Source organism: Mytilus trossulus, chromosome 4 (assembly GCF_036588685.1).
Source record: "Mytilus trossulus isolate FHL-02 chromosome 4, PNRI_Mtr1.1.1.hap1, whole genome shotgun sequence".
Taxonomy (NCBI): Eukaryota; Metazoa; Mollusca; class Bivalvia; order Mytilida; family Mytilidae; genus Mytilus; species Mytilus trossulus.
Genome location: NC_086376.1, coordinates 28,844,462 through 28,857,363, shown reverse-complemented (window position 1 = coordinate 28,857,363; position 12,902 = coordinate 28,844,462). Strand labels below are relative to the sequence as shown.

At 33.6% G+C, this 12,902-nt stretch overlaps 2 protein-coding genes across 2 annotated transcripts; one reads left to right on the top strand and one right to left on the bottom strand.

The window, feature by feature from the left end:
* The first annotated feature begins 6,537 nt into the window (after window positions 1-6,537).
* Window positions 6,538-8,551, top strand: LOC134713844 (G-protein coupled receptor 157-like). Its single transcript, XM_063575119.1, has 2 exons — window positions 6,538-6,769; window positions 8,348-8,551. The coding sequence occupies exons 1-2, from the start codon at window positions 6,545-6,547 to the stop codon at window positions 8,549-8,551; spliced, it is 429 nt and encodes a 142-aa protein (XP_063431189.1). The 5' UTR covers window positions 6,538-6,544.
* Window positions 8,552-8,581: 30 nt separating this feature from the next.
* LOC134713843 (uncharacterized) lies at window positions 8,582-12,122 on the bottom strand. Its single transcript, XM_063575118.1, has 5 exons — window positions 11,916-12,122; window positions 11,064-11,237; window positions 10,755-10,823; window positions 9,504-9,710; window positions 8,582-8,784 (listed from the first exon to the last, which is right to left on the bottom strand). Exons 2-5 carry the CDS (start codon window positions 11,182-11,184, stop codon window positions 8,582-8,584), a joined length of 600 nt encoding a protein of 199 aa, XP_063431188.1. The 5' UTR covers window positions 11,185-11,237; window positions 11,916-12,122.
* Window positions 12,123-12,902: the final 780 nt, after the last annotated feature.

Sequence of the window (12,902 nt, the reverse complement as noted above, 5' to 3'; positions counted from 1 at the left end):
TATGTGTCAGTAATTTGTCACAGTATCCTGTATTTATTAATATAAATATGCCTTGGATAACCGTATCTACATATTAGTTGTCAAGCCAACAATTGAACACCCCTATATAATATACATGTACGATCATTTTCAATTTTCACAGCTTTCTTGATATTTTACCTTAAGTTTATCTTATAACCCAGCTTTATCACAAAGTGTACATGTATCCCATTTCTACAAGCCACCTCCTTTTTTTGTGGGAAAAATTTGGATGATTTCCAGTCATGTTTCATCACTGAAACATGACTGGAGCGGAGCGGGCTCCCTCTTAGGGAGGTCAGTGCCCCTCCCACTTGATTAACATTTCCGGATCCGCTACTGTTACTAGATACAGATTGATATTATCAGATAACGGTGATTGAAATTTAGAGCGTCTTACTTGTTCTTCCCTTGAAATATGAAAAAATCTTCTATAAACAAACCAGACCTAAGGAGCCGTGATAATGTTGGGGATATCTGTGAATAACATTTGACGCAAAATCGTACTGTGGATTTGTTCCAATGGTTAAATTCATGTGGGTTATCAAAAGATTCTGGCCATAATATAAATGTACAATTTAATGATGAGGGGCTTGTATTGAATTTTCTTTTACTTCAAAGACTATATCCACTACCTCTTTGCATATCTCATATGTTTGTATTATACATCTCGTGGTACATTTGTTTTTTATTCCTGTACGTCAGTTGTGAAACTTACAATTATATTAAACTAAAAAAATATTAGGTCATTCTTTGCTTCGAAGACAAAACAAGAAACACTCTACTGTGTTTTCTCTATAAATACTTCCAATATAGTTTTCTAACTATTTGTTTACTCCTCCTATCTGTACTATAATATTTTTGTTATTCAAAAGATAATATCAGCTTTTTATTTTGTCTGTGTTTGCAGAACGCAACTTTAGGATTCAGAGGTTGAAAAAAATTAGTCACGATTTGCTAATTATATATTGCATATCAATACCGTAGGGTACATTTCAGGTATATTTATTCTGTTTAGTGTTTTTTTATTTCTTCATAAATTTCTAAAAAAAAATGGTTCCTGTCAACATGGGTGAATAGATGCCCGTGGGTTTATTTATTTTGTTTAAACCAAACAGCAATGTATTGTCGGGATTGGAGTATCTGGTATCTAGGTTCTATAGATAGTTTCCATGGAACAATAGGTATGGAAATAGTGTAAGTGCACTTCAGTTCGGAATCATAGATAAGTTATTGCGGTCAAAATCTTTAAAAACAAACGCAAACCGATACAAAATGATGGTGCACTAATATCAACAAAATAAATGGTTTATGGATTTTACTGAAAGGTACAAATACCGATCTTGCATAGCAAACGAATCTCAATAAGTTACAAGAGAGTAGTTGCAGGATACAAAAAAATCTGTTATATTACAACGCAAGTATTTTTTTGCATTAATTCATCATTTCTGCAAGCATGGTTCTAAATAGTAATGAGACTGTGGCGCTGGTTTCTACAACTGTTTCTGTAAATGGAACAAGTATTTCTTCTGATGGACTTGATTGGCCTTACATAATACTGACCGCTATAGTATCATCCTTGTCCATATTCGGAGGACTTGGTATAACATTTATTTACGTACTATATAAAGATCTACGAACGCCAGGCAGACGACTATTGGTATATCTATCACTGATGGACGCGCTGACGGCTTTTGGAAATATTCTTGGAGTAATATGGCTGATACATAGGGACAGTCCTGTCATTCACAAAAGTATGGCCTATTGTAAGATACAGAGTGGTATGACTATTTATTCTAGTATCAGTTCGTTTTCCTGGACAGTCATCATGGGTTTGTGCTTGGTATTTAGTATTGTGAGGTCGTCACCGTCATTTGCGTCCAAATACATGAAACTGTTTCACATCATCAGCTGGCTTTTGCCGGGTAAGTACTTGAATCTTCTCAACAAATTAACTTAATTTTATATCCAAAACTTGTTTTTGTGCTGTTACGAATCACAGTTTATGACTAAACTCAGTAAAGACCCGTCTAAATTGCATTTAATTGATAAATTCAACAACAATTGCCGTTATCTTGATGATATTTTTTCGTTAAATAATCAAGGATTTTCTCAATATACTGCTGAAATTTACCCCAAGGAACTTACTTTTAATAAAACTAATGTATTCGGTAATAACTGTCCTTTCCTGGATTTAGATATTTCGGTTTTAAACGGGAAACTACACACTAAAATTTACGACAAAAGAGACGATTTTTCGTTCCCTATTGTTAATTTTCCATTTTTAGATGGTGATGTTCCTTTGGCACCATTTTACGGTATTTATATTTCACAACTTGTTCGCTATGCCCGTGTCTGTTGTGACGTTTTTGATTTTAACGAACGCAACCTATGTATTACTGGTAAATTATTAAACCAGGGATATCGTTACCATAAATTACTTAAAACCTTTACTAAATTTTTCCATAGATATAAAGATTTGGTTTTGAAGTTTGGTTATACTGTAGAAAACTTATTTCAAACGGGATAGCACATCCTCATTTTTACGGGAATGTTGTTAACCGTGCCCGGAAATTTAGAAATGATCCATGTAAACTTGTTGCTCCTTTAAATAAACTTATTCTTAAAGGTTACCTATTCAACACTGTGATAAGATCTTTGAATATTGTTTTTATTGGTATAAATATTGACTTTGTTGTAAGTAGATTAAAAGCTAACTAAATATTACTAGTATGTTATATACATATACATTTTCATGGTTCTACAATCTGTCGATACCTGTAACTTGGCATTGCACAAGGTCATGTTTTTCTCTGGCTGTTTATGACGTCTTTACACTAAATCCATTGTATGTTGGATGTGAACGGATTGATTGCTTAGTCTTTAGAGGCATGATTTTTTTATTAGTTGTTAATGGCTTTTGAATGGTTTTACACTAGTAATTTTTGGGCCCTTTATAGCTTGTTGTTCGGTGTGAGCCAAGGCTCCGTGTTGAAGGCCGTACTTTAACCTATAATGGTTTAATTTTTAAATTGTTATTTGGACGGAGAGTTGTCTCATTGGCACTCACACCACATCTTCCTATATCTATTGAACTAGCTGTCAGATAACTGCGAATACTCTCAGATCTGTTCATTGTGTCTTTTTGTGTCGGGATGTTTAAGTACCCGGCCACGTCCACTTTTATTTTTTGTCTATCTGATGAGGTAAGCCTTTTTCAACTGATTTTTATAGTTCGTTCTTATGTTGTACTGTTATACCACTGTCCCAGGTTAGGGGGAGGGTTGGGATCCCGCTAACATGTTTAACCCCGCCACATTATTTATGTATGTGCCTGTCCCAAGTCAGGAGCCTGTAATTCAGTGGTTGTCGTTTGTTTATGTGTTACATATTTGTTTTTCGTTCATTTTTTTACATAAATAAGGCCGTTAGTTTTCTCGCTTGAATTGTTTTACATTGTCTTATTGGGGCCTTTTATAGCTGACTATATGCGGTATGGGCTTTGCTCATTGTTGAAGGCCGTACGGTGACCTATAATTGTTAATGTTTGTGTCATTTTGGTCTTTTGTGGATAGTTGTCTCATTGGCAGTCATACCACATCTTCTTTTTTTATATTTACACTATTGTAGTTTTGTTCCACGTAAGAATTATATCGCAGAAAAGACCTTGTAAGAGATTGTCGTTATTTAAGCAAATTAAGAGATTTTCAGTAAAAGTAATGACAAAAACAAAATTAAAATCATATCTTTAAGTAAGGTTGAAATTATTCTAAAGATAATTTGAGAATGAAAACGGGGATTATACCTCTAGCCAATGTAGAATAAAGACGATAGTTTGTTGCTAAAAAAGACCAGGATAGAAACTAACAAAACTAGTTTCATAAAGTCACGTTCAAAGTCATGTATCTTGTTAGTCTAGATAATTATGACGTCTGGCAAGGCTATTTTAATTTTGTTCTGGGACGCCTTCCTACGACGAAGGAAGGCGTCCCAGATTTTTTTTTAGAAATAACCTTGCCAGCATTGCCAGACGTCATAATTATTTGGACTAGTATCTGGTTAGTGGTTGTCTCTGTCGCATCGAGTTTTTTCTATGTAAATGTTCAATTTAGCAGATGAATGTCAGGTAGTTGCTGTCTTCTTGACAATGCGTACATTCTGTGCGAAAGAGAGCCTGTCGGTGAATGTCAGTGAAGTAGTACTAGTAGCACAAAAATAACCCAAGTTAAACAGAAACATATCTAGAGGTTAACACGCGGACTTCAAAACTTGTGTCCTGAAATTACCCCTATTGGTGGGTTTCGTGTTGTTTATTCTTTAGTTTTCTATGTTGTGTCATGTGTACTATTGTTTGTCTGTTTGTCCTTTTCTTTTTTAGCCATGTCGTTGTCAGTTTATTTTCGATTTTTGAGTTTGACGATATCTTTCGTCCCTCTTTTACAGCAAAGACACTGGTTCAAAACCAGGTTCAATCCACCATTTTCTACATTTGAGAATGCCTGTCCAAAGTCAGGAATATGACAGTTGTCCATTTGTTTTATGTGTTTTATCATTTGATTTTGCCATTTAATTAGTGACTTTCCGTTTTAAATTTTTCTCGATGTTCAGTATTTTTTGTTATTTTTCTTTTTGTCAAAAGTTTTGAAGGCCTAGTGCTAACCTCTAGATATTTTTCTGTTTAACTTGGGTTATTTTTGTGCTACTAGTACTACTTCACTTACATTCACCGAACATCCTCTCCTTTATATTATCTTATTTCCTAGCAACAATTATAACTTGAATACATGTAATATATTTGAACCAAATTAAAACAAACTGCATGTATCTTTCATGAATTACAGCAACAATTACGATCATCGCTCTGTCAACCAACATTCTAGGATATGACACAACTCTTGACCAGCCAAGTTGGTGTTGGATTGACCCACGAGTACCACATGCTTTATTTTGGCAATTTTTCACCGGGAAGTTTTGGGAAATATGTACTTATATTGCCACTATAGTACTGTATTCAATGGTCAAAATCTTCTTGTGGAGAAAGGCAAGTCCAATTATAGTACTTATTGTTTCGATCCGTACTCACAACATGATAACTAGTATCGCTAAATCGAAAATGATTGCAGTGAAAAAGTTTCACCTTTGTAGTTTCACATAGAGGAATGTATTAAAGTAAATCGAATCATAAAACAATATCATCAATGCACGTAACCATGTCAATGGAAAAAGGAGATGTGGTATGATTGCCAATTAGACAACCCTCCATTGATTGCTTCTGTATAGTCATTTCCAACTCTTATAGACATAGGCCGAATTGGGCGTATGACATTTGCGCCGATTTTGAAAATTTTCATTCTTTCATTTGCGCCGATTTCATTTTTTCATTTGCGCCGATTTTATATATTTTCCTAATTGGATTTACAGGTAAGTTACAAGTAAGTTTATACTTTTACATTGGCCGAGCACAGAGTATAAAGACAAATCAAGTGACATTGCAATTGGTAAATGGCTATCCCAATGTTTGGGGTTACTATTCCTTTCCCTAAATGAAATCGATGACTGCTTCACGTTTGAAATTGTCTGACGCTCCGCTCCTTCTGATGACAAATTTCATACATTCGTACACAACGTACAAGTACACATTCCATAACGGTCAACCGATTCGTGATGGCTTCCATAAAGTTAACGAAGGGATGATTTCAACTTCACCATGTGGAACTCTTGGTTTAATAACTCCCTTGAGAGAAAATGCGAACTCTAGAAATGCCCCCACCAGTACGTACATTGTATGCCAAACAAAGAAAAAGATGGTCTTCTTTATCGACAATTACGCCAAATATAGAAGAGACGAAATCATAAGAAAGGAATATATTAGATGTGTTGCCTACTATACATACTCGGCAAAAACAGATTTATGATTTGAATGAATTCCGTTTTTATGGATTTGAATGCTGTACATATATTTTTAATTCGTCATTTTAGTATAAACAATTTGAAAGTGCTTTTACCTTAGGTTTTTACTTCTTGATTTAAAACAGGAGACACCAGTTATAAAATAACATTACTGGGATGTCTCATTGGCACTCATACCACATCTTCTTATATCATTTCACCTGTAATTTAGCTGTTATTTACCTGTAAAAAAATCGGCGCAAATGAAAAAAAAAATTGGCGCAAATGAAAGAAAAAATCGGCGCAAATGCAAAACGCCGGCCGAATTACAACTTGACTTATTGATAGGCACCTGTCTATTGCTGAAGAATGTGTATGTTCTCTCAATATGCATTTTGGTTAAGTTTTTTGTTGGTGTGTTGCTGTCTTCTTAAACTTTATCCCACATATTCATTTTAATAAAAGGGAAGATGAATGAAAGAATCGGACCCCCTAACATCGGAAATTTCATAGAACATTTATGACCTGTTTTCGCAGGAAAATTGCAATAATTACTATATAGCAAAATGGTCTTTAGATTCTACATGACCTGTATAATTCATAGTATTAAAACCCCTACACTCCTTTATTAATCAGTATGAAGAATAAATGTGCACTTTACCATATTTTACAGTCGAGAACTACATTGACCAAAGCAAAGAAAACTCGGAAAGCAGCACTTCAGGAAGCCAACTTAAAATTGACCTTCGTACCTGTCGTCTTCATAGTATTTAGATTTTGGGGTACTCTAAGATTTCTGCTGGGATTTTTTGCTCACGATTATGCCAGTTCTGGAGATTCCAGATGGATTGCCATACTACAAGTAGGCCATACACCTGATATTTTGTTCGTTAAATGAATAATCTTTTGTTGAAAGTTCTATATCTGAATATATAACATACATAAAACTCTAATTAAAAATGGGTTTTAAACGGATGTAAAATAGGTTGCGTATGCAGTTAATTTCTAAAGCACACATATAAGTATTAAGTAAAGGGGATATTGCTTGGAGGCATCAAAATTAATGAAATATGAGCAGCTTTAAATTAACCTATACAAACAATGCAACACATAATAATTGGTATAAAAGTAATTCGAACTCAAACATTACAGTATTAATTGGAAAGGAAATTGATCAGAAGAATAAAAAAAAAATACAATGAAATATAAGCAAGTTAACACTATACTTTACATTTGTTTTAATTTTGCTCTTATGGCAAACAATTTACTTTCGTTTTGAACTTTATTTTGGACTTGAATAATCCCTCATAAGTATTATAAACTGTTCCATTTTAATACATTTAATTTTTTTTTACATCTTATTAACAAATGTAAAGCAGTAATTAAATTTTCGTCTATAATTTTCGAGAAGTTCAACTTAACACTTATAAGGTTCGATACTGCTTATCCGTTTAGTTTATGATTATCTAATATTAGCAAAGAACCCATCTTTGTAAATATTTAGTTGATTTTTTGTAAAGCGAAATGAGAAGTTCCAGTTAAGGTGGTATGGGTGTCTAAAATAAAAATGATAGAATTTGTTCATACTTTGTCAAAATGTAGTATATATTGATACATGTTCAAAAATATTATAAAAATGATAGGTCACCGCGCATTTTCTCAAGCTACAGGTTGAGACAAAATGACAAATTTTGTATGGATTATAAAGGAAAAAATAACTTTTTGTGAATAGAAACTAAACAAAATGATAGAATTGTAAAATAAATTAGGAAAAGATTGCTTTCAGACAATGCTTTGAGAATATCAAAAGAAAAGACAGGGTCACCGTACATTTTTTCCAGCTAAAAGACAAAATAGGAAAATTTCATGTAGAGTCAATTAAAAAATGTACTGTTTTAGAGTTATCTCTCCTTAAATTACAAATTTAAAAATATTCAAAAACAACCAAAAATAATCTACTTTTGTAAAAATATTATTATTTCTAAGTTACATTCTTATAAATTGGTTCTTTTAGATGAAAATTCACATTAAATATCTGCATTCCTGCATCAAATCTTGCTAACTTGATAGAAAATATGTACCTTACATTCTCTGTTTTTTACAATCCAAGATGGCGAAAGACACCCGTACCACCTAAGACATCTAAACATTATAGTTACAATATTTCTGTGCGTTTCGTTCAAACTGACCCTATTTTTTTCTAATATTAAAGGATGACTGTTATTGTCGAAAAAATACTTTCCTTCATATCTTCGCAATAACAAATGACACTACACCTTCACTTTTAAAATATTACAATGTAATACTACAATGTCATGGTTGATTTACTTGTATAATATCCATATTGCATGATTAATGTTCAATTGATTTTTATTTATTTTTTACCGTTACTATAATAAATAAGAGCATTTTCATTACTTCCGTCTTATTTATTCAACAGGGAATTGGCGACAGTATTCAAGGTTTTGCAAACTTTGTGTTTTACGTTTGTCTAACAGAACAAGTAAGGAAGAGAATATTTTCAACAATTCGATGTAAAAAGCCTGAGACTGCACAGACCACGTTCTCGGAGACTGGTCCATCACATTCCAGGATTGGAACCGTCCAAACAGAGCACTGTAATAATTCAATAAGACCACAATAACTGTGCAGCAAATGTCGAGTAAACAGCGTACTAGTTATCATTTCCATCAAGTCTGCTGTGTGTATTGTAAGCAGGTGCACAGAAATAAGCGATACTGTATAACATCAGCGGAAGGAGTATTGCTAGTAGTAGAAAACTCCACTCGAGGATGATAGTGGTAAATGACAAATAATAGCCTACTTGACATTTAAACTCTGGAATCCTGTTGACATTATAATACAACATCACAGCACCTGAAAAAACAAAGTGCTGGTTTATAAATGTAAATAAGAGTAGAAATGTAGTTTTTTAATAGCGTTCCTTCTTTAAAATATAGGCCTATGCGTGTTTGCTTTAAAAGTATGCAAAATAGCTGAAAATATAATTTTCATCGAATAGGAAAACATTAACTGATTTGTATGAAGAAAAAAGAAAATAAGAACTTATCGTGTGTGTTCTACTCTTTAATAAGTTAACACTTTCAAACTATATCCTATTCCAAATTGGCAATATAAAGTTTCATTCCTGGTATCTATGAAGAGTTTATTTATGGTAAAATGTATTATGTTTTGAATTCCAATCTGATTTTTTTATCCTCATACATGCATCCTTCGACGCAAGACGCAAGTTTCAATAGAACTGAATTTTAATTAGATACATGTAGTTTTGACGTATGTCGTTCCAAATTTAATTGAGCAAATTTGGTTTGGTTATCCTAGTTAGTTATTTTTATTTTATTTTATTTGCCCTCAGTGTTTTCTTGACATGAGCGTATCTGCTGGAAAAACTCTTGAAAAAAAAAATTGCTTCAAACGTAATAAATCATGACTTCCGGCCCACTAAGCCAAAGTCTGAAGATTTAGTCGGATTTCTTCATTTTTTTGTGCTCCGAATATTTGTGTGTATCTTAGCGTACTTACTCTCATTTTTGTTACCTGAATCCAGTTAACATAATTTGGTTCCATGTACTTACCTAATGTAGAGGACATGATCCTCACCACCAAAACAAAATACCAAAATGTTCCTGGATCAACTTTGGAAGACCCATTTACACAACCACCAACTCTTTCTTTCCAGTGGAGAACAAGAACAGGGAAGACAAACACCGATAGAACCCCGTCCGTGATTAAGTAAATGTTGGTTAATATGTCTGATGTACACGACGAATAATTGTACGTTCCTACAAATATACATGAAATAAATAGTTAATAAACATTCAATTAAGCAATGTAGACTCTACTTTTAATTTTAACTAGACTAATGTATGCACATGTTCATGTGTGTATATGCAAATGTTCAATATATGTATGTACTTCGAGATTCCGCCAGTTGAGACGCACCCTTGATTGACTGCAAGGGTACAGCGCATCCAGGTACACTTCCTAAGGATTAATGAAGATGTGTCCTTTACAATATTATCCTACCACCAGAACAATCCCCACTCAACAGCGCCCAAGCGTGTAGAACACCGGGAAGTCTGTTATTATGAGGGAGGAAGCCGAAGTACTCGGAGCGAACCGGCGGGCTTCTCGGAGGGAACAGACAACCCGAAGAGATTTCAGAAGATTGATCTCCATGTCAAGCTGGGAACAACTTTGACCTACCGAGGCCCCGAAGTATCCGATCTACTTTTAACTCCGGTCTGGATACCAGAGATGTGTGTGGGAGGGTGAAAATCACCCTACTGATATACTGAAAATTCGATGTCTCGAGTGAGACCTTCAGTACTGTAGTCATCGGTCTTAACCACTAGACCACGAACTCACATCAATATGGATGGATGCGAATAAACAGTATAGGTATATCGGATGTGTTTTCTATGGTATCATCACTAATGATGAGTTACATAAGCAAGTAGTATAAATAATCGACGAAATACTCCATATTTTAAGTGTGGACACATATTAGTGTGGATAGTATGTTAGCCTGTTTGACAGTGTTTTCTAACAAAAAGTTTTTTTCTGTTTTTTTCCAATAGGGTTCTAACTGTTGTTAATATTACTAGTATGCTGCTCACATAGTAAGATATAATAATAGTTCATTGTAAAATATAGAATTTGTTCTTTATGTATAATTTATTCACAGCGCGTTGATTGTAAGCGACAATCGAATCGTGCTACCAAGTAAGGCCAAGGACTTCAGCCAATCAGAATAGTTATATTAGTAGTTGGAAAAATTATTATTACGAAATGTTTTGAAAGATAAACTTATTAAAAAATATTACCTGCACTCACGAGGAACATTCTAAATATAACATAGGAACCAACGAAAATGATGTCATCAAAACGACAACCTACAAGAACATAAAGTAGACGTGTTTGAAGATTTAAAGAAAGGTACAGTGCAAGAGCGGATCCAGTAAAAGTTTCGACCACCCGTCAATATTCCCTTCAACAAACACATAAAACATAGGATAAGTTACAATTGTTCGTCAATGGATTTCACTCGTCAAGTCAAACTTATTTGCCAAAAGACTCCTTCAAATATTTATCAAGAGAGTCATTATTTCGGTGTTATAAACGAACTAACTTACAACTGAAATAATTATGTCTAAGTGCTCCACCAAATTTAATTCTAAATTCTGCAAATGTATTGGATCCTTCCAAGCTTGTATATAATGTTGTGTAGAAATCTTGTGACATTAAACTGTCCATTCGTTTGATAGTAGATGGTATTTCTTTGACTGTCCCACAAACTTCAATACTGCCTGTATAGTTCAGAAAGATAAAAAAATATCGAGCATTGAAGTGATGAAACATAACGTCATATTACCGTTACCAAAAACTAACACAAACACCGTACTATCCCTTTAGTATCAGTATAATTCAATGGTATCAGATGTCTTCTTTCTTCTTCAAGTGCTTAAACATTGGTTAATACATCGTTTTAAAGGTTAACTTTACCAGCAAAAAAAGAACCCAACAACGAAAAACAGTAACAGTTACACCACCAATATTACCTACCGAATTAGACTATTAACCAGGTTTGTATTAACATGAGCAACACGACGGGTACCATATGTGGAGCAGAATATGCTTACCCTTCCGGGCACCTGAGATCACCCCCAGTTTTGTTGTTGTGCGTGTTTTAGATTTTGTTGTTGTGTCTTTTGTACTATTATTTGTCTGTTTGTCTTTTATTTTTTAGCTATTGCGTTGTTACTTTATTTTCGATCTATGAGTTTGACCGTCCTTCTGGTATCTTTCGCCCCTCTTTTACAAAACTGGCAATATACAGACTGAACAACACGAACCCTTAAAACAGAAGATGCTCACGAAGGGTACAATGTCTAGCAAATTTTCATAAACAAACATGTTTTTTGAAATAATATCATTCTTGTTATGATATCTAGCAAATATTTTAATTTCATGCTTTTCATGCTTACTTTGTTCATGAATTGCTGCAACCTCACTTGGCACTTTTTTTTAGAACTGGTTTTAATTTTTCAGTTCCACCAAATAAATCATCGAAAGTAGAAAATCCAAATAGTGGTCACGGTAATCGGTTGTTTTGGATTTTTTAGAGGTATTTTTCTAGTAAGATCAACATTCCTCTCTGAAGGACAAGGAAGGTCATATGTTGTACTTGGTAGACCACTACCTAAAAATAACAAGAGCATCCTTAATGAAGTGAATGAATTTCATTGATATAGGAAGATGTGGTGTGAGTGCCAATGAGACAACTCTCCATCCAAATAACAATTTATAAAAGTAAACCATTACAGGTCAATGTACGGCCTTAAATACGGAGCCTTGGCTCACACCGAACAAAAAAGCTATAAAGGGCCCCAAAATTACTAGTGTAAAACCATTCACACGGGAAAACCAACGGTCAAATGTATATATATATATCATGTTTATATGGGCTACGTTTTTCTTTTATAGTTAAAAGATTTCAGAAATATTTGATGCAAGCTATACGTTATTGTATTTTTAACCATTAGTAGGCATTGTATTCGATTCTAATTAGGATAATTAAGGTAATGTCTAATTCAATGTTTTATTAAAGTCTCATCTCTCAACAATCAATCTTTATACAATAGTAACATTGTAAAATAACACTAAATAAAATGAGAGCCATTCTATACAGAATTATAAGAGACTATTTACGGGGCGCCGAATGGGACTCTTGTGGTTTTGTACAAAATTCAATTCTGTCATAACAAAATCATTTTTGTCTTACAAAACTATGTGCTACAGACTTGTTTTGTGAAAACTTCAATTTTGTGATGACAAAATTCATTTGTGTAGACAAAATTCATTTTTGTCATGACAAAATTCATTTTTGTAGACAAAATTCATATTTGTCATGACAAAAGTCAATTTTGTCTAAAAGGTATGCAAATATAAACATATTTGCATACAAAATTGAC